At 44.6% G+C, this 23,701-nt stretch overlaps 1 protein-coding gene across 1 annotated transcript in view; it reads right to left on the bottom strand.

Moving 5' to 3' along the window:
* Positions 1-23,665, bottom strand: part of GRK3 (G protein-coupled receptor kinase 3) — a 131,443-nt gene extending 107,778 nt beyond the window's left edge. Inside the window, exon 1 of the mRNA XM_049620628.1 lies at positions 23,453-23,665. Within this exon, the coding sequence (XP_049476585.1) occupies positions 23,453-23,565 (113 nt within the window). The 5' untranslated portion in view covers positions 23,566-23,665. The remainder of the gene's footprint in view (positions 1-23,452) is intronic.
* Between the last annotated feature and the right edge of the window lie 36 nt (positions 23,666-23,701).

Raw genomic sequence — 23,701 nt, 5'->3', positions numbered from 1 at the left:
CACAAGTGTCTAGTCAATGAGTTCCGATTTATTATTTCTTTGATGGACCACGCTAAGAAATCTTATGCATCTGAAGGTAATAAAGATTTTTAACCTGGTATTTCCCTTTAGACATTTTAAAGTTTTAGCTTCAATGTGTACGTCTAAGATCCATTTCAGGTTAATTTTTGTGTATGATACAAAGTAAAACCTCAAGGTTCTTTTTTTCTTCCTAATACCTCGCTATTCCGATATCATTTGCTGGGGTAAAAAAAAAAAAAAAAAAAAAAAAAAGTATCCTTACTCCATTGAATTATCCTGGCACCTTTTTTTGATACAACACTAAATTTGGGAAGGTCTTTCATTAGGCTATCCTGTATCATTGATTTGTATGTCTACTCTTACATCAATACTATATTTTCTTGACTTTAGAGGTTTAGAGTATATTTTGAAATCAGGTACCTCAATTTGGTTTTACTGCCTTTGTGGAGTTTTTGGTTGGTTCGTTTGTTCGTTTTTTGGCTATCCTAGGTTTGTTACATTTCCATGTAAGTTTTTCCCCAGAAATTTCTGCCCAGAAAAAGCCTGATGGGGCTTGGATTGGGATTGTGCTGAATCTATAGATCAGTTTGTGGGCATTGACCTCTTAGTAATAATAAGTGTAGAATCTGTAAGTATGATATGCTTCTTCACTAATCTAGGTCTTTAATTTCTCACATCACTATTTTGTAGCTTTCAGTATAGAAGTCTGGTCTTTTTTTTGCAATAGCTTTCTCTGGTTTTGATATCCAGATACTATGATTCATAAGAGGAGATGGGAATAATTCCTTTCTCCTCTATTCTCTGGATGAGTTGGTGCCCAACAATGTTAATTATTCCTTAAATGTTTGATAGAACTCATCAGTGAAGCCATGTGAGCCTAGAATTTTCTTTGTGGGAAGGTTTTGAAATTACACACTCCATTTCTTTCCTAGATATAGGACTATTTATATTTTCTGTTTCTTCTTGTATTAGCTTTGGTAACTTGTGTCTTTGAAGGAATTTTTCTATTTCATTTAACCTAATGGAACTCAAAATAATGATTCTGAGTAAGAGAAGCCAGATTAAAAAAGAGAGACAAACATACAGACAGAGACAGAGAAAACACAGTGTCTGATTACAAAGAGGCAGAAGCAAACTCTTGCGTGATGGAGCACAGAGCAAAATAATATATACACACACATATATATTTGGTTTTTGTCCCAGTACTTGGCACAGAACACCTAAAACCCTTGGAATTTTCTTATGGTAGAAGCATCTAATTCATAATAATCCCTTTTCAACCCTACATGAGTTTATGCTAATGAGGTGACTCTTGGCGGCCCATAGACAGCTTCAGGGCGGAGCTAGTTGCCAGAGAAACCCACCATGTGATTAGAGCGGTAGAATTATTGGCCCCATCACTTGACATCTGGGAGAGTGGAGACTGAGTTCAATTACCAACGACCAATGATTTAATCACACCTACATAATGAAACTTTGATAAAAACTCTAGAAAGATGAGGTCTGAAGAGCTCCCGGGCTGGTGACCCCATGGATATGCTGGGACACTGGTGCTTCCGGACAGGGCAGGGATGCTCGGTGCCCCACCCCTTCCCACAAGACCCAGCCCTATGTAACAGTCCCTTTGAAGTCCCTGAGTTGTATCTTTTACAATAAAATGAACCATAAGTATAGCACCTTCTTGAGTTCTGTGAGTTGTTCGAGTGAAATCTCAAACATAAGGGGAGGATCATGGGAACCTCCAAACTTGCAGGCAGCCAGGCAGTAATGCAAAGAGACTACAGGACCCCATTTGCAGCTGGCATCTGAAGTGGGGCAGTCTTGTGGGGCTGAGCCCTTAACTTGGAGGCTGTGCCAACTCTGGGTAGTTAGCATCAGGATTGAGTTGAACTGTAGGACACTCAGTTGGTGTCAGAGAATTGACAATTGTTGGAAGATGACAAAATGTATATGTGCATTATCTTAATTTTGGTAATGGCTTCACAGGTGTAGATACAACTTGCCAAATTGGACCCTCAAAATGTGTGCAATGTGTTTCATGTTAATTATACCTCAAAAAAGCTGGGTTGGTTTTTGTTGTTGTTGTTTTTCTTTGAATTGTATCACCGGGATGTGATCAGCAAAATCATGAGTGTTAGAAATTCTCTACCACCCCTGACCCTATTTCTTTAGCAAAATCAATTACAAGAGGGAAAAATGATGGCAGGACACCTAAAAAAACAAACAACAACAACAAAAAACCCAATCTTATAAAAAATTGAAGAGGGGTGCCTGGGTGGCGTCTGTCCAGCTCTTGATTTCAGCTCAGGTCATGATCTCACAGTGCAGGGATCAGGCCCTGCATCAGGTTCTGCCCTGACAGCACGGAACTTGTTGGGGATTCTCTCCCCCTCTCTCTGCTCCCCTCCCTGCTCGTGTGCACATGCTCTCTCTCTTACTCTCTCTCCCTCAAAATAAATAAATCAACTGGGGGCACCTGGGTGGCTCAGTCGGTTGAGCATCCGACTTCGGCTCAGGTCACGAACTTGCAGTTGGTGAATTCAAGCCCCGCGTCGGACTCTGTGCTGACAGCTCGGAGCCTGGAGCCTGCCTCGGATTCTGTGTCTCCTCTCTCTGACCCTCCCCCACTCATGCTCTGTCTCTCAAAAATAAACGTTAAAAATAAATAAATAAGCTTAAAAATTTTAAAATAAAAAACTGGGAAAATGAATACAGACCAAATATCTGCCGTTAAGGAAATATTACAATTTAGCAGCAGCAATGTGTTACATCATGTTTATGCTTTTATATTTTAAAAGAGTTCTTACCTTTTAGGGATTGATACAGATATTTTACAGATGCAATGACAGATTATGTCTAGCTCTGCTTCAAAATAATCTAAAGGGAATTAGGAAGTACGGATGAAACACGATTGGCTGTGTGTTGATAACACATAAAGCCGAGTGATGGCTACATCAATTTCATTATACTATTCTCTCTGTACATGGTTAAAATTTTCATCAAAGAAAGTTTTTTTAAAAATCAAACCCTCCAGACTCCTGAACCATTTCTTTACATACCTCCTCATCAAGATAAGGCATAATATACTATATATAATACCATATATATTGATGGGAGGCCTAATGGATTTTTTTTTAATATAACACCAACTAGCTGGAGACACAGCACCCCTGCCTACTAGGGTCCTGCCATATAAATACAAGGTAAGTATAATAAATATTGTATTGTAATTTAACATTTTCTTCTACTACTAAAGTGGTTGAAAGATCTGCTCTCTACTGGCCAAGGACTAGGTAGGCTTAAGTTGTACTTGAACACCTCACTAGCAGAAAACTACGATATTTATGACACAGTGAGCCAACTCCCATTTTAAAAGCCTCTATAGGGGGGCCTGGGCGGCTGAGTCAGTTAAGTGTCCCAACTCTTGACCTCGGCTCAGGTCATGATCTCACAGTTTCTGAGTTTGAGTCCCGCATCAGGCTCTGTGCTGATGGCTCCGAGCCTGCTTGGGATCCTGCCTCACCTTCTCTCTGTCCCCTCCCCTATGTGCGTGTGTGTGTGTGTGTGTGTGTGTGTGTGTGTGTGTGTGTATGTGGGGGGGGGGGGGGAAGGGGGAAGTCTGCACGTGCATGTGCACAAGCTCCCTCTCTCTCTCAAAATAAATAAATAAACTTTAAAAAAGGCCTCTATATTCTCTTGAGGTTTAATTCTGTTTTATTCTAGTGTCCAAAACAAAATGAGTTTAAACAATTATCTCTAATATGTGACATATCACCCCCAAAAAATGAGGATGCAAAAGGTAGTTGTGAAGATAAAGCAAAATTATGGGAAGAGACTAGAAGCACCACATAAATGAGTGGTTACCATTACTGACCACCAAGAAACCCAGAAGGCAGATTTTTTTTAAGATGAGATGACTAAGCAGTCATCCAAAGATTCAATTCCCCCAAAAGGAAATTGCTTTCTTTTATATGTAGTTACTAAATATTTTCCACTAACTGCTCATTAAACACCCAAAATAGAGCTACATTATCCAAAGTCACAATAAAAACTCCGCCACTAGATTTAAAACCACCGAATTCTGCCAGACAGACTCTGAAGAGGTCTGTAAAAGTAGCTGGGACGGTTTAATGTCAACTCTTGTCAAGGTTCCTGGGTTCACCAGATCTTTGGCAGGAAAGGCTTGCATATAATTTGCATACCATTAAACATTTCAGCAGGAGACAGTCTACATTTAGACAATCACAACCCAATTACACTAGATGTGAATTTAAGCTCCTTTGTGTTTTTTTCTACAATATTTTGACAATCCAGATCAGCTCTCCTCATGCCTTTTTCTTTGCAACAGATTACCTGATATTAAAGTGACACTAACATAACCCGAATTCCACTGGTCACTAAAAATCCATCATCTTAACGAAAGTCGTCCCTGGACAGAGAGAATTGGCGAGATGAACACATTTATGGGGTCATCAGTTTTTCTAATAAAAGCCACTAAAACCTCATGACCCAAACCATCCCTTCAAATTAGTTACAATGATCATTCTAGAACCCATTCACCTTTATTTTTCAGAATACTTTTGAATCAGCAACAACATACAAGCAGATTCATTTTACAGCGAAGCATCGGAGGAGGGAGGGACAGAGGCCAGGAGAGTCTATAGCAGGGCTTACAGCATCCTCCTCGTTTCCAAGGGTAATTTTCCATGCAGTTATCTCATTTACAAGACTCCAAGGGCCTCCCATTTTGCCCAACGTCCTAACTCCTTAGCACGTTACCGGGAGCATTTCCAATGGGGCCCCAACCCACCTCGTCAACCACATCGTGTCATGGTTTTTCTCCCAGAGCGGCCATGCTTGATTTTCTCACTGCTCCATGACTCTAAATGCTACTCCTTCGAATGCCTCTTTTTACATGAAAACCTCCTTGTCTTCCAGGATCCACGTCGGGATCGCTGACACTATGATGCTGTCCCCAGCTCTGGCAGAGGTAAGTCACTTCGGTTTCCACGGCCCGTCACATGGCACTGCTGTATCATGTCCCCAGTGGACCCCTGTCCTCCTCAGGAGGAAAAGACAGTGTAGTCATCGGTTCACGCAATCGTTCATTCGTTCGAAATAGGTACTGCATCCTTTCTAGGAGACAGCCAGCCACTGTGTGTGACGCCAGAGATGCACAGTGCATCCGACCCGGTCTCTGCCCTAAAAGAGCCCTTGTCCATAGGGGTGACAGAGGAGTGAACAGGAAGCCCCAATCCAACGTGGCAGCCAGCAGGGACTGCACGGCCAGCTCAACAGGACTAAACTATAGACTCTGAGGGGCCGCTGGCAAAGGGGAAATGAGAGAAAGCAAGGGGACCGCTCGAGAAGGATCTCATAGTCATGTCACCTCAGCCTGTACCAAATAATTGAACCAAATGGACAAAGGACAACAGCAATTAAAACACACACACACAGAGACACACACACCACACACGCCAGACCACAAACACCTCCCACTCTAACTATGTGAAAAGCGTATCTAAATTACCCCCCATGAGATTAATGTCAGCCTTTCATGGTTTTCTTTGTCTTTAATGTTTATTTATTTTTGAGAGAGAGAGAAAGAGAGAGCGTGCGAGCAGGGGAGGGGCACAGACAGAATGAGACAGAGAATCCAAGAAGGCTCTGGGCTGTCAGCACAGAGCCCAATGTGGGGCTTGAACCCACGAACCATGAGATCATGACCTGAGCCAAACCGACTGAGCCACGCAGGCACCCTTTCGTGGCTTTTTTAAAGCAAACACTTCCTTTCCATGGACTGACAGATGACATTTTGTTTCTACCACCGGTAAGAATGCTGACTCATTGGACATAAGTCACTGTACTTCCTCGTCCCCCAAACGCCACCGTGACCTACTGTCCCCCACTCCTCCCTGAGGCATCATAAACCGGTCACTGTCTGGGCAAACAGATTCACACACTAAAATAGGCTCCACAGAAAATCAGCCAAGGTAAATTTTCTTTGACTTGACTCTCAATTTGGTATAAGATACCCACTGTCCCACAAGAAGTCCGCATGATCACAGCCGCTGATCTCCTTTACAGGCTGGGGGGCGGGGCAGTTTGCTTACGAGAACCCTTTGTCATACTCCAGAGTAATGGAAATACATTCTCTCATAGTTTTCTGTTTTATTATAATAGTTTTGTGATGATCTCATTGAACACTCTGGAATTTCTTTTTTCATACAATGTGGAGGGATTGTAACTTTGCCAGATCACACACCAGCCTTTCCCCACCAGACTCAAAATGTCACCTTTATTCATAAACCAAACTCACATATAATACGTGTGCTCGTAGGGGCGCCTGGGTGGCTCAGTCGGCTCAGATCATGATCTCATGATTCCTGAGTTCGAGCCCCGTGTCAGGCTCTCAGCTGACAGTTCAGAGCCTGGAGCCTGCTTCGGATTCTGTGTCTCCCTCTCTCTCTGCTCCTCCCCTGCTCACATTCTGTCTCTCCGTCTCTCTGAAAAATGAATAAACTTAAAAAAATTTTTTTGAATATGTGTGTGTGTATACATTATGTATATACACACATACACATACACACAAGGCTTGTTGTGCCCTGGATGTGTGTCTATATCTGCACCACAACCACAGTTGTAACTGCTATAGCAATGTTTTCTTTTAGACAGAGCAGATCCCCACTGTTTCATTTTTTTCAAAATGTCATTGGTTATTTTTGTCCATTCTTCTCTTCTAGATGAACGTGAATCACCTTTCAAGTCCTTTGAAATTCTCGTTTGGGTTTTGACTGGGATTGCCTTGGATTCCGATTCTTTTGAAGAGAACTGACATCTTCCCAAACTGAGTCTTCCTATCTGCAAAGATCCTGTGGCACTCCATTTATCCAGGCTTTCTTGGCCTTTAAATAAAGTTTTGTGTTTCTCACATACAGGTCTTGTCGGTAATTACGGTAGTTAGTGAGGTCAGGTTTAGAGCAACACATTAGAAAAGATCAATTTTAAAGTAATTATTTTGAAATGTTTTGACAAATTAATATTCAAATGACTTAAAAACAGAAAGCTGTAGGAGCGCCTGGGTGGCTCAGTCGGTTGGGCGACCGACTTTGGCTCAGGTCACGATCTCGTGGTCCATGAGTTCGAGCCCCACGTCAGGCTCTGTGCTGACAGCTCAGCGTCTGGAGCCTGCTTCAGATTCTGTCTCTGTCTTTCTGCCCCTCTCCTGCTCATGCGCGCTCTCTCTCTCTCTCTCTCTCTCTCTGTCTGAAATATAAAATAAAACATTTAAAAAAAATCAGCTCTTGGAGAGGTGCCATAGTGGCTCACTGAGCTCATTGAGTTCATTGAGCTCATTAAGCATCTAACTCTTGATTTCAGCTCAGGTCATGATCCCAGGATCTTGGGATCAAGCCCCGTGTCAGGCTCTGCACTGAGCACACAGCCTGCTTAAGATTCTCTCTCTCTCGGGGCGCCTGGGTGGCTCAGTCGGTTAAGCATCTGACTTCAGCTCAGGTCACGATCTCGCGGTCCGTGAGTTTGAGCCCCGCATCGGGCTCTGGGCTGATGGCTCGGAGCCTGGAGCCTGCTTCTGATTCTGTGTCTCCCTCTCTCTCTCTCTCTGCCCCTCCCCCACTCATGCTCTGTCTCTGTCTCAGACATAAATAAACATTAAAAAAAAAACAAAACAGAAAGCTGTTCAAGTCATTTCAGTAACAGAGACTGGATCGTAGAGTTTCATTAGGCTTTGGAAAGATGCTTACAGGGTAGATCATCTTAAATAGAAAGGGTTATTTTTTTTTTCCTGCTAAATTTAAACATCAGAGCTATGATTTGAATGATATTCACAAAGTTCAGGGAAGTCTTTTGTGTTCAGGGGGTAAATGGACATAGTTTTCTCAAGTTTCATTTCTTACCCTGCTTTGCCTCTTGGAAATCCTTCTTTATGGCTTCTGCTCCCCCTTCATCGTTCCCCGAGAAGTCTGCAGGTCAACAGGTTGTAAATCTGTCCACACCACTTGGGATTGGTCAGGACTCTGGCTACGAGTGAGTTGACTAAACCTCTGCCCACATCTTTGCGATCGGTGTCACGGGGTTTCTTTTTGAGCCGCCCTACCGTGGTTTCCAAAAAGCAAGCCACCCTCCCGCAGACTAACTTACTGGAGACGCAGCACATCTTGCATATGCCATCATGGGAGTTTCGGTCCTAAGTCACCACTGCTCCTACCCGTGACATCGGGCCAACCGAAGTTTCCATCAGCCCTGCAAGCGTCTAACTGCGATCCTCAGGCCTAGCCATCTACTCTGTTGTTTTGAAAGATCATAATGAAAATGTTCAAACATGCAGAAGAGCATAGTAGAGTGAGCCCCGGTAACCGTCCTCCCACGCCTCCGGAGTAGCTACCAAGGTTTTCGTCTGCTACTTTTATCCTCGCCCCAACTTCTCCTCCAAGCTTTAAAGCATCTTAAGGCTTGGAATCTCCGACTGCGTGTCATTCTACCCTTACTCCCTCAGTTTGCAATCTAAAAATTAGGGACATTTTCCTTACGTAAACACAATCTATTATTACTCCCACCCCCTTCCCTATAGAAACAATACTGCCCCTCCCCTGAATGCCCCCTCCCCCCAGAAATAATAATAACTCCTGCACATCTACTACCTAGTTCCCCTGTCCATGATGTCCATAAATGTCCATCGTTCTCTTAGGGTCGTCTTTTGAGCCAGGATCTAATATAATCAGGATCGCGCACTCATTAGACCACTGTCTCTCTCCAATCTGCTTTAACCAAGAGCTCTTTCTTCTCCCCGACATCTGCTTTTTATATTCGCAACCAGTGACTTACTGAGGGCACCAAGACAAGCTGTATAGAGGCTAGCTCCTATTCCGGACTATCTGTTTGCTTCCTCTAAGATCATTCGACCTGCTCCTCTAGCTCTGTATTTCCTAGACGCTGAAAGTTTCCCTCTGAAGACCGGATGATATTCGAGTTCAACCTCCAGGGGCAGGAATACTCACGAGATGGTCTTTGTATGTCAAATTGCTCCCCCCCCCCAAGGAGGTACAGTTATTTCTTCTTAGTGATGTGAAAATTACTTAACAACTGAGCTGGTGATCATCGGATTTCTCCTTTTCAAATTCCCCACGACACCGCATTTAGCGGGTTCATGCTCTGATGACCTTTGCCTACCTCAACACTTCCATTAAGAGTTGCAAGATGGTGACTCTCCCAATTCCATCATCCTTGCCACGTTCACTTGCTGTAAATCTTCTTTTTTCTTTTTTTTTAACCGATCAATGAGTTTTTATTTTTTATTATTTTAATTTTTTTTTTTAAGTTTACATCCAAATTAGTTAGCATCTAGGGCAACAATGATTTCAGGAGTAGATTCCTTAGTGCCCCTGACCCATTTAGCTCATCCCCTCCCCCAACCCCTCCAGCAACCCTCAGTTTGTTCTCCATATTTAAGAGTCTCTTATGTTTTGTCCCCCTCCCTGGTTTTATATTATTTTTGTTCATCTGTTTTGTCTCTTAAAGTCCTCATATGAGTGAAGTCATATGATATTTGTCTTTCTCTGACTGACTAATTTCACTTAGCATAATACCTTCTAGTTCCATCCACATAGTTGCAAATGGCAAGATTTCATTCTTTTTGATTGACGAGTAATACGCCGTTGTGTGTATATATATATGTATATATATACATATATACCACATCTTCTTTATCCATTCATCCATCGATGGACATTTGGGTTCTTTCCATACTTTGGCTATTGTTGATAGTGCTGCTATAAACATGGGAGTGCATGTGTCCCTTCAAAACAGCACACCTGTATCCCTTGGATAAACGCCTGGTAGTGCCATTGCTGGGTTGTAGGGTAGTTCTGTTTTTAACTTTTTGAGGAACCTCCATACTGTTTTCCAGAGTGGCTGCACCAGCTTGCATTCCCATTCTGTAAATCTTCTTAAGGAAGAATTATGTCCCATCAAGTAAAAATTGTGATCACCCTCTGTAGCTTACAGGAAAGGCAAGAAAAGCGCTAAATGCTTCACCTTTTTGACTGCCTCTTTTCAGGGACAGAGTTGGTACCGTATTTTGACAGCCAGTGACCAATAGGTGTCTTGTTTTTATCTGTTTTGTTTGGGGATCTCCCTTTTGGATATCATAGATATATTAGCTTCCTACCGCTAATATAACAAATTACCTCAAACTTGGTAGCTCCAAACCACAGAAAAGTATTATCTTATAGATCTGTAGGTCAGAAGTCTGGAATGGGTCCCACTAAGCTAAGATCAAAATGCCAGCAGAGTTTTGTTCCTAGTGGAGGCTCTATGGGAGCACCCGTCTCCTTATCTTTGCAGGCTTCTAGAAGCCGCCATGTTCCTTGGCCCATGACCCCATTCTATCATCAAAGCCAGCAAATGTCAGATATTCCTTCTCAAGCTACCTCACTCTGACTCTGACCTGCCTCCCTTCCTCGCTATTGTTCTGGGCCCAGCCAGATAACTCAGGATAATAATCTCTTTATCTTAAAGTCTGCAACATCAGCTGCCTGAATTACATCTGCAATCTTCTTGCCAAGTAATGTTCACATAGTCGCAGGTTCTGAGGATTAGGTCATGGACATTTGGTGGGGGAAGGGGCTAGTGTTCTGCCCAGCGCCAAGGGCTGGAATATATTCAGAATATTTTAATCAACCGCAGCCATATTCCTTTGATAGCCAGTGGGGACCCCTTCTTCCGGCCTCTGCATTTGTTAGATATCGTGCCCACCCCACCCCTCGGATGGCTCCTTTTTCTGATACAACAGATACCAGAAGTTCTGGGTTATTCTTGCCGAGACCCTGCCCACCCCTCAGGGCAGGTATGTTTGCGCTGGGTACCTACAAGGATGGGACAGCAGTTGTTTCTTGGGCTTTTCCATGACTGGGGTTAAGACATACACATATGTGGTAAGACCAAAAAAGGAAAGAAAAGGAAAGAAAAGGAAAGGAAAGGAAAGGAAAAAGAAAAGAAAAGAAAAGAAAAGAAAAGAAAAGAAAAGAAAAGAGACAAGACAAAACCATGAATTTAAAATGACTTTCTGGGGCACCTGGGTGGCTTGGCTGGTTAAACATCCAACTCTTGGTTTCAGCTCAGGTCATGATCCCACAGTTGGTGAGATCAAGTCCTGAGTCGGGCTCCACACTGACAGCACGGATTCTCTGTCTCTCCCTCTCTCTCTGTCCTTCCCCCTCATGCCTTCTCTCTCTCAGAATAAATAAACATAAAAGAAACTGTTTCAAAGAACAAAAAAAATAAAATGACTTTCCAATTCGAATTTAACCTTATAGGGTTTTTACTTAGCTCTTGTCTCACACTCCTGTATCTCTTCATTTACATTTAAAATCTCAGTTCTAGGGGCATTGGGGTGGCTCAGTTGGTTAAGCCTCCAACTTCGGCTCAGATCGTGATCTCACAGTTGGTGAGTTTGAGCCCCGCATCGGGCTCTGTGCTGACAGCTCGGAGCCTGGAGCCTGCTTCAGATTCTGTATCTCCCTCTCTCTCTACCCCTCCCCTGCTCACGCTCTGTGTCTCTCTGTCTCTCAATAGTAAATAAAAACGTCAAAAAAATTTTTTTTAATAAAATCTCAGTTCTTATTACCCAGCTGTACTTAGATAGTCTATATGAAATGATTTTAAACGAACAATAACATTAACACTTCTGAATGCAGCCCTATTTATCCTTAAAACATACAGGACAATTTGGCATCGTCTCGCGAAACTGAGAATGCCCCTCTCTTACTTCCAGGGGTCTATCCCACGACCCCAAAGAAGCACAGGTCAGCATACCCACTGCGCTGGCGCTTGTGATTACGAACACAGGGTTGGGTAAACAGCGGTTTTACGATGTATCAGGCAGCAATTCAGAGCACCGAGAAGCATCTCTTCACTACTACCAAGGACAAGCCGAACATGTCTCAGCAGGAGCAGAGGGCAAGTTGTAAAGGGACTCACTAATGTGTTCCTGACAAACACAACTCTGTCCCAGTATGATGCCCACAGCCTTTCTGTGTGAAGGTTAAATGTGCAACCTGTTTCATTAGTTTTCCATCACAATGTAGAATGTACTGCTAACAAGTTTAATGCGAAAAATCCTTTATGTATCTAGAGTAAACGGACAAGTGTGCTCGAGCCAAGGGTATCCATGTACCTGCTGACGGAGAGAGAGAATTTCAGTTTTTGCTTTTTAAAGATAAGGGCACATGTGAGATTACAAAAAGATGCTTGGGGTAAGAAAACATTAAGATCAAAAATACTGACGTGTAGCTTTTCTCAATTTGTAACACGGTCATCATTAATGACAACTAATCCTATTACCGAACATGACATTCATGACATCTTATCTTTTAAGGAATTATTCACATATTTATTATTCAATCAACATCACCAGTGAAATGATATGTAAGCCCCTTATCAGATCCCTGTAGCTGATAACCCTTACGGTGAGGACAATCCATTTTCAAACTGTGTTGGTAATAGCTGAAATTGACACCCCTCCTCTACCCACATCTAGGAATTTTCTTTGCTTAGATGATTCATATGGCAAAAGATAGTCTGTAGGTGTCTATTAAAATGCACAGAGCTTTGAGCCCTTGGCTATCAATGTGATCTCAAGCAATTAGTTTCTCTCTGGACCTGAATTGCCTCCTTCTAAAATGGAGATGATGGAGAGCCGTTTCCAAGAATCTGAAAATAAAGAAGCAAGCTTGCCCTCTGAGAGTAAAAACTTTAAATCAATACCTCACACAAAGGGCAGAGAAATGCCAAAGTTTCCTGGGCTGGCTGGCAGGCACTAGCTGTAACTGTGTTATCCAACCCAGAGGAGGTCTGCCCCCCAGTGAGAACAGGAAACACGGCAACACGGAAGGACACCCAGATGCCATCACTGCTGGGGAATTCATGCACGTCACATCCAGCGTAAAGCCATCCCATGGAGAAATGACTAGGTCCCAGCTCCTAGAACTGACGAACCTGAGGCTAGACCCTTCCGACCCATCGGGCTATAGCCTGTGGTGGCTCTGCTACCTTCGGAGGGTCACTTCCCCTCTACAAGGGCGACACACAGGACAGAATGCTCTGGTCACACAGCCCTCCAGCATCTGGGCTCCCGGGAGATTCGTGTTGACTATATAGTGGCAATCCGCCATCATCAACCCTACCCTAGATCCCTGGATGGTCAGGAGATGATTAATCATAAGCCAGGACACTTACCCTAAAACTCTAATCTCACATGAAGGAGGGTGAGTTTCCACCATCTACCTCATTAAGCTTTCCCGGTATGAAACAGTCAGAAAAAATAAGCTTTTCTTATAGCATAACTTGACTTTTTTTTTTAGAATAATTTGAACACCAGTTCCCCACTAAACAGGGCACGTTATTTGAACAACAGAAACACAGAAAAACTGGCTGGTTTTCCTTGTGGAATAAAAAACCAATCAAATGATTAAACCCTAAGAAACCCCGGACCACAAAAACCGTCACACTTCTTTGGGGGCAGGGGGGTAGGTCATGAACCTAAGTATCCCCTCTCGCCCAAGGTTTAGAAACTGCTAACGTGCAGGGGCGCCTGGGTGGCTCAGTCGGTGAAGCGGCTGACCCTTGATCACAGCTCAGGTCAGGATCTCACGGTTTGTGAGTTCAAGCCCCGCATCGGGCTCTGCTCTGACAGCACAGAATCTGCCCAGAACTGCTAAGGTGAAGAAAACACCTCCCCCTTCTAGGCCAATTCTAGTTGCGACATTTTGCATAAATAATAAGCCTTCCTCTACTGCCAGTGGAGACCAAACGGAAGGAAGCAGGTCCTAAATGGAACAGAGAGGATAGCACAAACTTTTACACTCTACTCTATACTTACTGTGATTCCAAGAGCCACTGCTTAATTAGCGTGTCATTATACTATAAGAAAAGAAATAGTAAACGTAGTTGAAAAAAGAATGGCCCATTAAAGATGAATATTAAAATCCCTTGACCTTACCGGTTAGGGTTAGTTGTTTCTAAATGGAATACAGACACCTCCCTTACCACCCCCACCCCTAACCAAGTAGCAAAAGCCTCGTATGTTGAAAAGAAGACACATCTGAAAATGTCATCTCAGCTTTAAACATTCACGTTGCAAAATGAGAGTCTGCGGTATTTAACAGCTGTGTAAATGCCTTCCCATGTAACTTCTAGTTCATTTTTAACTTAAACCCTCATCAAAAGCAATGCAGACAGAGAAAATTGAGAGTACCCTGAAAATATAACCAGAGTGATCTTTCTAGATCGAGAATAAAGAACAATGGACTGACTTAATTACAAAAGCACAAATACCAAGAGCTCGTTCCCCAGTCAAGTTCTATTGCTGAAAATGAAGATATGCTTGCTGCCTTCCCCAGAAGACTCCTAATGGAACTGTAGGTGTAAGTTTTTGAATATATGAAACATTAGCCCTAAAATCCTCAGAAAAAGGCTTTTTTTGGCATAATTAAAGCTCGTTTTCTTCCTAAAAATATTTTAGCCCACAATTTTCTCAGAATGTACACAGGGCCTAGAAGTTAGCACTCAGCAAGTGGCAGACAATGTCAAAAAGACACCTGGTACCCATCGTAGCTTCTAAATTCTGACTAATGGAAATGTTAATCCCCTAATCAAGCTGGTGTGATGAATCTCAAATCATCAGAGGAACCAAAAATTTTCTCCCCATAACGGAACTTCAGAGAGGTTCAACCACACACTTGGAATAAGATTTTTCACTGGTTTTGCCACCACTGAATTAAGCAGAGGAATTCTACAGGTATCTTTTCAGTCTTCTTAAACCTTAATATTCTGACCCAGCCAGGTCACATTCAGACTGATGGGCACAGATTACAGAGAGCAGCGTGCAGACTTCAGCTTGATTTGGGGAGTGACTAAAAGGACTGGGGACAGCTTCCTGTGAAAGCCACTGTGGGATAGGGTAGCTGCCTTCAGATATCGGAAAATCTGTCACTTTTTCAGGGACTAAACTTGTTTGTACAACCATGAAAGGACAGCAAAACATCAGTGCACAGAATTAATTGCAAGAGAGCTTTCCAACATCACAGAGCTTCCAAAGATGTTCCTCGGAGATGACCCTGCCTGGACGTCAGACAGGGAAGTCACCCATCCAATGCATGACTAAATTGGATGCCCTCCAAGATCTTTTCAAACATGAGATACTACAATGCTATGTTATTAACATGCAATCTGTTAATGTCTAAGGAATACTGAAATGAATCACCTTATGCTCAATACACTGAAGCCAGCTGCTTTTAGGCTGTGATTTTGGTTCATTTTACTGAAGCAAAGGCCTCTAAAGGATGAGCTAATTCTCCTAATTGTTTAGTTATCTGTATTTAAGAATAGCAATGCTCATGAACTCTTATGTATTGAAGCCAACATAGCCCAGAGCCTGATGGATGGATGGATGGATGGATGGGTGGATGGATGAAAAGAAGGAGGATGAAAAGAAGAAAGAATGGATGGATGGATGGATGGATGGATGGATGGAAGGAAGGAAGGAAACATGGAAACATGGATGGATGGGTGGGAGGATAGAACAGATGAAGGATGGATGGGTAGGTGGGAGGATGGATGGAAAGAAAAAAAAGAGGGAGGGTAAAGGTGGCGAGGAAGAAAAGAAAGAAAAAGAACCGAGTGAAGGGCGCCTGGGTGGCTCACTCAGTTAAGCGTCTGACTTCGGCTCAGGTCATGATCTCACGGTTCCTGAGTTCGAGCCCCACGTCGGGCTCTGTGCTGACAGCTCGGAGCCTGGAGCCTGCTTCCGATTCTGTGTCTCCTCTCTCTGGCCCTCCCTGCTCGTGCTCTTTGTCTCTCTCAAAAATAAATAAACATTAAAAAAAATTAAAAAGAACTGAGTGAGGTAGCATGTATGCAAGGTTCTAGACACATAGTGCCACCAAGGCTAGAAGAAATCTGGGAAATTCACTTACTTATGTGTCTAAAGGTCAACATCTGCTCTTTGCTGCCTGGGTCAACATATCAACTTTTCAGAAATCCTGTCTCCCAACCTGCTTCTGCAGGGCACAGGGCACAGGGGCTCCATGCAATGCTGCCTTTTATCGGCTACTATTTGGTACTTTCTTAAGGTGTTACATTTTGTGCTGCATCTAATCCCTACAACGACCACCCATGGTATAAATTAAAGAAAAATCACCTTTTAATATTTCGTCCTATCTTTTTCTGAGTTGTGACTGTGTGAAATTAATGTCCTCTCTTGTTTACAAATACACTGTATGGGGTGGCTGGTGGCTCAGTCGGTTGAGCGTCCAACTCTTGGTTTCGGCTCAGGTCACGATCTCATGGTTCGTGGGATGGAGCCCCGCGTTGGTCTCCATGCTGACAGCACAGCGCGAAGCCTGCCTGGGATTATCTCTCTCCCTCTCTCTCTCTCTCTCTGCCCCTCCCTCGACCTCTCTCTCTCTCTCTCTGCCCCTCCCTCGACCTCTTTCTCTCTCTCTCAAAATAAATGACTAAATTTTAAAAATATATACATATATATTGGGGCACCTGGCTGGCTCAGTCGGTTAAGCGTCCGACTTGGGCTCAGGTCATGATCTCGCGGTTCATGAGTTCAAGCCCCACGTCGGGCTCTGTGCTGATGGCTCAGAGCCTGGAGCCTGCTTTGGGTTCTGTGTCTCCCTCTCTCTCTGACCTTCCCCTGCTCATGCTCTCTCTCTTTCTCTCAAAAATAATAAAACATTAAAATATATATATATATTTTATATAGAATATGCCCAGAGATTGGGGGGGGGGGGGGAGGGGGAATTTTTATGATCACAAATGAATAGATATCATATTATACAGCTAGGAAAAACTAAATACAGTGAATTTAAGTGACTTATCAAGGGCCTGTGGCAAGTTGCCAATGGAATCTGGTCCATATTTCCTGGTTCCTGATCTAGAACTGTATCATAGTGTGGCAGATGATAAGGAGGGCACAGGAAAATGAGCCCAGAAATGAAACAGCTGACCTACAAGTTCACTAGGGATGAAAATTGGGCCTAGGTACTTTCATATCATCACCTTTTCCTAGACTCCTGAGACCCTGGAAGAAGGAAACGGCAGCCAGCAAGAGTACAGGTCTATGTGGAGGCTGACTGTCACAAAACACCAATGACAGAGTCAACGAACTGTCCTCTCTGTCATGCCCCACATAGAAAGTTCTACGGCCTGCAGATGCTCCGCGCTGAGGCTGAAGCATAGATGACCCAGGAGAAGACTTCCAAAATTAGAAGAAACATTTACAGGGTATGGGGAGCCAAGGTATTACTTCTCCCCCCCCCCCCCCCCCCCCGCCACCCCACAGTTTATTGTAGACCTACAGGGCAATCACGAATGGCCCAGGGGGTGGGAGTGCTGATCGATGACAAAAATAAAGAACAAAGACTCGGGAACCAGGAGAAGCAGAAGCAGGTCAGGGCCTCATTAGTGTGCAAGTTTCTAAATATGCAAATGAGTTCACAACACTCAAGTGGAAGTCGCCCCTCCAAGGTCTCCATTGCCCCACTGCCAAAGTCCAAAGGAGGACAAGGACAGAGAAGACCACCACGCATACACATCTTCATCAAACTATCAGCATTCCTCGGACACATGGTTCACCAGCAAAGGAAAACTGTTTGCGGGAGAAAGTGATTTTTATCGCGAAGAAAGCCAAAAATATTGTTGTGTCCCTTTTCCCTTTTCTCTAGAATGGAACAATTCGGCGGGCGCGGGGGACGGGGGCCGCTCTCTTTTCCGAATAATAACCCACACAGAAATCCTGTTTGGGTACCGGGTTGGGGAGAGGAGGGGAGAGGGGGTCTATTACACAGATTTCTTGGCGGCAAGGTTGCAAGATTGCACTTCTTGCGTTGAACAGAACGGGAATTTAACCCTCGAGCTCCTCATGGGAAATAAGGAAAAAACTGCTTATCCACTTAGTGATAATTACCGCTTTGCCACATCCCAGAGGAAGAGCTGTTCTCTATCAGTCTCTGAGGACGGTCCTGACTTTGCAAACGCTGCACCAGCAGCCGATAGACATGGCCCGCAAAGTGATTTTTCCCCAAAGGAAAAACTGCAGAAGGGGTGAGGGTGTTCCTTATTCGTGCTGGCACAATGGCAGAGCAAGGAGGAAAGGACCCCATTCTGGACTACGCTTCAGCTGTCACCCGGGGCAGAGGTCCCTAACTGTCCGGATGAGGCTACGTCACTCACCAGGCTGCACTGTCACAGGGAACAAATGCACTCATGGATGCAAAGTGCCCGGGAGAAGGGAAATCTCAATAAATGGTAGTTGTTACGTTGCTAGCTCGTGGAAGTAATAAACCTTCTCTTTCCCTCCTCAGGGCTACGGAGACCCCAAGCATCCTGTTCTCCCCCACTCTGCATTTCTTACTGTGCTTTGCCGCCCACTGTCAGATAAAGACCTACACGTCCCTGCTTCAAGCCTTAGCCAACAGTTCCTGTCTTGTCCAAACACATGTTTGGCAAAGCCAAGTTCAGCATACTGAAAAGCACTTTTGAGACGCTGTCTCTAAGAACACATTGCGTGTAAAAACCGGGATTGTCTGAACCCAAAGAGATCTACTGGGCTCTCCGTTCAAAACATTTCACAATGCCAGATTTGGGGCAGCTTCTAGGTCCCAAATTGATTGCACTGGAACATCTATTTCTAAGAACTGACAACCACGCACAGCTCTTGAATCACCAAGTCACTGGCACAAATTGCCTCTGCCCAAGAAAGGAATAAAAACCGAAAGGTCAGAACAAATTACATTTCGAATGTGCACCTTAGTGGAAAAGAGGCAAGAACACCGCCACCGTTCTATACATAGAAAGACTCCTATCGGCGATACAGAGCACTCTTTCCCTGAAGGCCGTTCATTCTTTCAACATTGACTCTTCAGTTCCGAGTTGGGGAGGGGTGTGCACGGGCACAGAATCCCCTACAACCAAAACAGAGGAATCCCCTACCCCCAACGGCTCACAGACTGGAGTCGGGGAAATCACTGAAGAAACTCCATTCCCACAGAAGAAGAAAACTGAGCTACTTCTCAACATGGATCCCATCTGATCCGGTTACAAACAGGAAGACGCAGCATTACCACATTACTATGTATACTCTGGCCGGATAGGTCTTCGGAGGGAATAACTAACCAATTATTGTAAAACGCTCAGCAAACATAATGCGTTCGATGATTGCAGAATAAAAAAGCCATCCAAATTGCTACTTGTCTGTGGTTAAATAGAATCTTCAAGAAACTGCACTTTATAAACATCTTTCTTGGTTCAACTGTGAATTTCCCACTAGACTAAAAAAAAAAAGCCCCTTGAAAGATGGGGCTGTGGTCAGGCTCATCATAGTCTCTCCATGCCTGGCTTGGAGACCCAGCCTCTACAACCCCCTACTGAAGTCATGTAATAAAGGGTGTCACAGATGTCCTGAAGGATATTCTAAATGATCTAGGAAAGTTACAAAGAATCTTGCAAATGTTATTTTTCAGAACTTCCTATCATATTGTAGGAATACCTTAAAAGGACAAGCTTTGCTGGGGTGCCTGGGTGGCTCAGTCGGTTAAGCGTCCGACTTGGGCTTAAGTCACGATATCACAGTTTGTGAGTTCAAGCCCCACATCGGGCTCACTGATGTCAGCGTGGAGCCCACTTCAGATCCTCTGTCCCCCACTCTCTTCTCTGCCCTTCCTCTGCTTGCATGCTCTCTAAAAAAATAAATATAACATAAAAATTTTTTTTAATAATCAGTGAATTGAGGCGTCTGGGTGCCTCAGTTGGTTAAGCATCCAACTTCAGCTCAGGGCATCACATCAAGCCCCACATCAGGCTCTGTGCTGACAGCTCAGAGCCTGGAGCCTGCTTTGGATCTTATGTCTGCCTGTCTCTCTGCCCCTCCCCCTGCTCGTGCTCTCTGTCTCTGTGTCTCTCTCAGAAACAAACATTTAAAAAAAAAAGCTTTAAAAAAATAAATAATAAATAAATAATAATAAAAATAAAATAAAAGGACAAGCTTTGCAATTAATGATCCAATACTGTCAATGTCTCCTAAATGGACATGGGATGCAGGGAAAGGGTCAAGCTCATGTTACCCAACCAAGCCAATGGGACTTCACTCTGTTTGGAAAAGGTTAAAAAGAGTAATGAGCCTAAAGTAAAGTTGTCTTGATGATCCAGGGCTTTAAGACGCTGACCCTTCTGTAAGTCTTAGCTTATGAATTAGACCCTATCAAATAAAGGTACTTCTTCTCTAACATGGTGTAATGCTCGAGTTTCTGTCTGGGCCTGCACAGTGGGCTCGTGGGTCACAGTTCAGTCTTCCCAACAGATCCCATCATCAGCTACATTAACTCAACAAATGTTTCAGTAAACTGAAGCAGCTATGTAATCTGAACGAATAGTCAGCTATTCCGGGATTTACACTCATGGGTTCGTTAATTAAATAACGTGTCAACATAACAAAACAGTTGCCTCTCACTATCTCAGAGAAGCGAGATCTCCCCAGGGGGCAGGACGGTCCATCTTCTGAGACTCTCCTGTAGTAGGCAGGGGACCGCAGACCCAACCTTTCATTTAAACTAGTTACATATGATGCAGTCCTGTAGCTTTTCTGGTTAAAGCTGCGGAAGCAGCAAAGCAACTGAAACGAGGAAGCACACAGAAAATACTACAGTGATTTCAAATAATCGGCTGGAAATAAAAGGTCACTGGTGACAGACCCATGGCAAGTGTTATACTCGTCATGGAGACACTGAAAAGACGAATCTAAACATCTTTTTCAAGAACACCAAAGACTGGTGATCACACAGTTCATGCCACAATGAAACTGAAATAGAAACTCTTATCAGAAAACATTTGACCACCGTCCTTTACCGACAGAGTGAGATCATACTAGTCTTTTGAACCATTGTGCTGAGGCATTTTAAAATGAAAATTAGGGGCGCCTGGGTGGCTCAGTCGGTTAAGCGGCCAACTTCGGCTCAGGTCATGATCTCACAGTCCGTGAGTTCGAGCCCCGCATCAGGCTCTGTGCTGACAGCTCAGAGACTGGAGCCTGCTTCAGATTCTGTGTCTCCCTCTCTCTCTGACCCTCCCTCATTCATGCTCTGTCTCTCTCTGTCTCAAAAATAAATAAACATTAAAAAAAATTAAAAATAAATAAAAAATAAAATGAAAATTAACTTCCTTACCAGATGGAGAAACCCCGCAGCCTCCCACCCCTACCCCAAAGTCCAGCAGGTAGCCACCACTACCTGCCATCCAGTGGTAGATAAAAATCTGCACGATGTTTTACTTGAAATGTCATGAGAAATACACTCACCACCTCCCAGTTCTGCCTTAAAAGAAAGTGTTACCAAAGAACACCACCGAAAACAAAGGCATTCATACAAGGAAGTGAATACCCAAAACATGTAAGTATGTTCTCGAGAAGGACACTAAAAAAGCAGAAGTCATATTAAGTTCAAAACAAGACACACACACACACACACACACACACACACACACACACACGAGCAGAAGTTCCTAATTTTAATATTATATTTTGCCCCCCCCCCCCAAAACTACCCATGAACTAAGATTCGTCAATTTTATGTTTAGAGACTCTACATATTTAGGATTCCCTGCCCTTCAGGAAAAGTAGAAAAGGCAAAAGAAAAAGGAATTAAGCACTGTATACCATATTTATAAAAATGCAGTTTTTTAAAAAATGAAATCCAGGCTTGGTTTGGGGGTTCTTGTTTTACTTAGCTTCCCATTTGCCAAAAAAATTTAAACAGCACTGATTTTCAATGAGCAACGGGTATGTTAGACTCCAGAAGAGGAGTGTTAATTTCACAGTACTCCAAAAGGTCTATGCTCCCCCCTGCTTTTCCCTACTTGGCAAAGAGCACACCCTGCAAAACCAAGGGGGTGCATAGGCTAATGAAAAGGGCAAGCGAGCCAAAAATATCTACCACATATTCATTTACACAGTTGGTCTTTTCACAACAAGTAGCTCAAACGGACTGATAATTTTCTCTGTCATAGGGCTCAGGCTCATGAACGGACTTGGAAAAATTATCTGGTGATCACTTCGCATTAAAAGGATTGTTTTCTTACGTCAAGATAACAATTTAAGCAAGCTTCGGTGTGTAATGCTTGAAACACTGATGCTGGCCAGTGGAGAATAGTTTTGGTTGAGTTTCTAGTATTTTACCAAACTGCCTGGTTTCAAATTCACCACAAAGAAGATGCCTCTCTTTATCATCAATTCTACCAAGAGCTACTTAGCACATTCACTATACAACTCATGATGGTGTTAATCAGAAAAGAAGCTAAGGGGGGGGGGGGGAATCGAACCCTAATCTTTTGATACACTATTTGAAACTCTATCAATCTGATGAACGATCTTTTCTGGGGTAGTGCTAATGACACGAACCAGTAAAGTCTTTAACTGGTTCCATTGATAAGAAACCATTTTCGAGATAAAATTAGAACTTGGTAGGGCCCTCACTAAAACCCCTGGCCAATTCAATCGGGCCCTTCTTTGGTAATTTAAACAACAAATTCCTGTCTGGAATCAACCTTTCCATGTGCGTGTAAAGTGAATCCCATTTCAACCTTTTAATAAAGTACCACCAGTGGATCTGCAAGTTGAGGAAAGCTGCTTGGGCGATAGGCTTGGCACCAAAAAGAAAACTGTGTGGGTCACAAGCCACTCATCACTGCCCAGGGGGCACGAAAGAGGAAAAGATAGGAGGATAGGAAGCGGAATAGACTGGACCCCAAGGGGAGAAAGCACTGAAAACTGCACTTAAGTACCTGGGACAAAGGCAAGAAGCCTGCACTCCCCAGCTAAGGAGCACACAGGGAGCTGAGGAGAGGACGCAGTTGGCAACCGGGGCAGCAGGAACCAGAGAAGGAACGACCAGGATGCAGCACGGGGGAGCCACAGGCTAGGGGCAGAAGGGGCCCATGAGGATGGGGATGGACGGGTGACAGAGATGGGACAGAAGGGAGAGGGATGGGGCTGGAAGGGCAGGCTTGGGGCAGGAGGGAGCCATGGCAGAGGAGCGCTGAGGACCACAGAGATGGGACACGAGGGGGCGACAGGGCTGGAGCTGGTCCAGGCAAGTCACAACCACCTCCCGGCAGCCCGTTGCCGGGGCGCTCCTGCGCGCGGGCGCCACGCTGGGCACTTTGGGGCGCTCTCTCCCGGGGACCCCCCCTCCCAGCAGCCCTCTGATGCCCATTTCAGAGACGGGAACGGTGAGGCTGAGGGTGGGGTAAGGAGAACAGCAGCGGCCGAGCGCCCGACCCTCCCGGACGCAGGGGGTCGCTGGCGGCCGCCGAGGGCGGCGGCGCGGGGGGCGGCGCGGACCCGGGCGGCCGGTACCTGGGCTCGGGCAGCACGATCTTCTTGCTGGCGCGGGCGGCCGGGGTCGCCTTGCTCTTCTCCATCGCCATCAGGTAGCTGACATCGGCCAGCACGGCCTCCAGGTCCGCCATGTTGGCGAGCGGCGGCGGCGGCGGCGGCGGCGGCGGCGACTCCTCGGGACCCGGACGGGACGCGCTCCCGCCGCCGCCGCCCGCCGCGCCCCGACGTGGGGGGGCCGCCCCGGGGCAGCCCCCCCCCCGCGCGCGC

The sequence above is a fragment of the Panthera uncia genome (assembly GCF_023721935.1).
Source record: "Panthera uncia isolate 11264 chromosome D3 unlocalized genomic scaffold, Puncia_PCG_1.0 HiC_scaffold_8, whole genome shotgun sequence".
Taxonomy (NCBI): domain Eukaryota; kingdom Metazoa; phylum Chordata; class Mammalia; order Carnivora; family Felidae; genus Panthera; species Panthera uncia.
The sequence above is the reverse complement of the archived record's forward strand: the minus strand, read 5'-3'. Positions and strand labels throughout refer to the sequence as shown.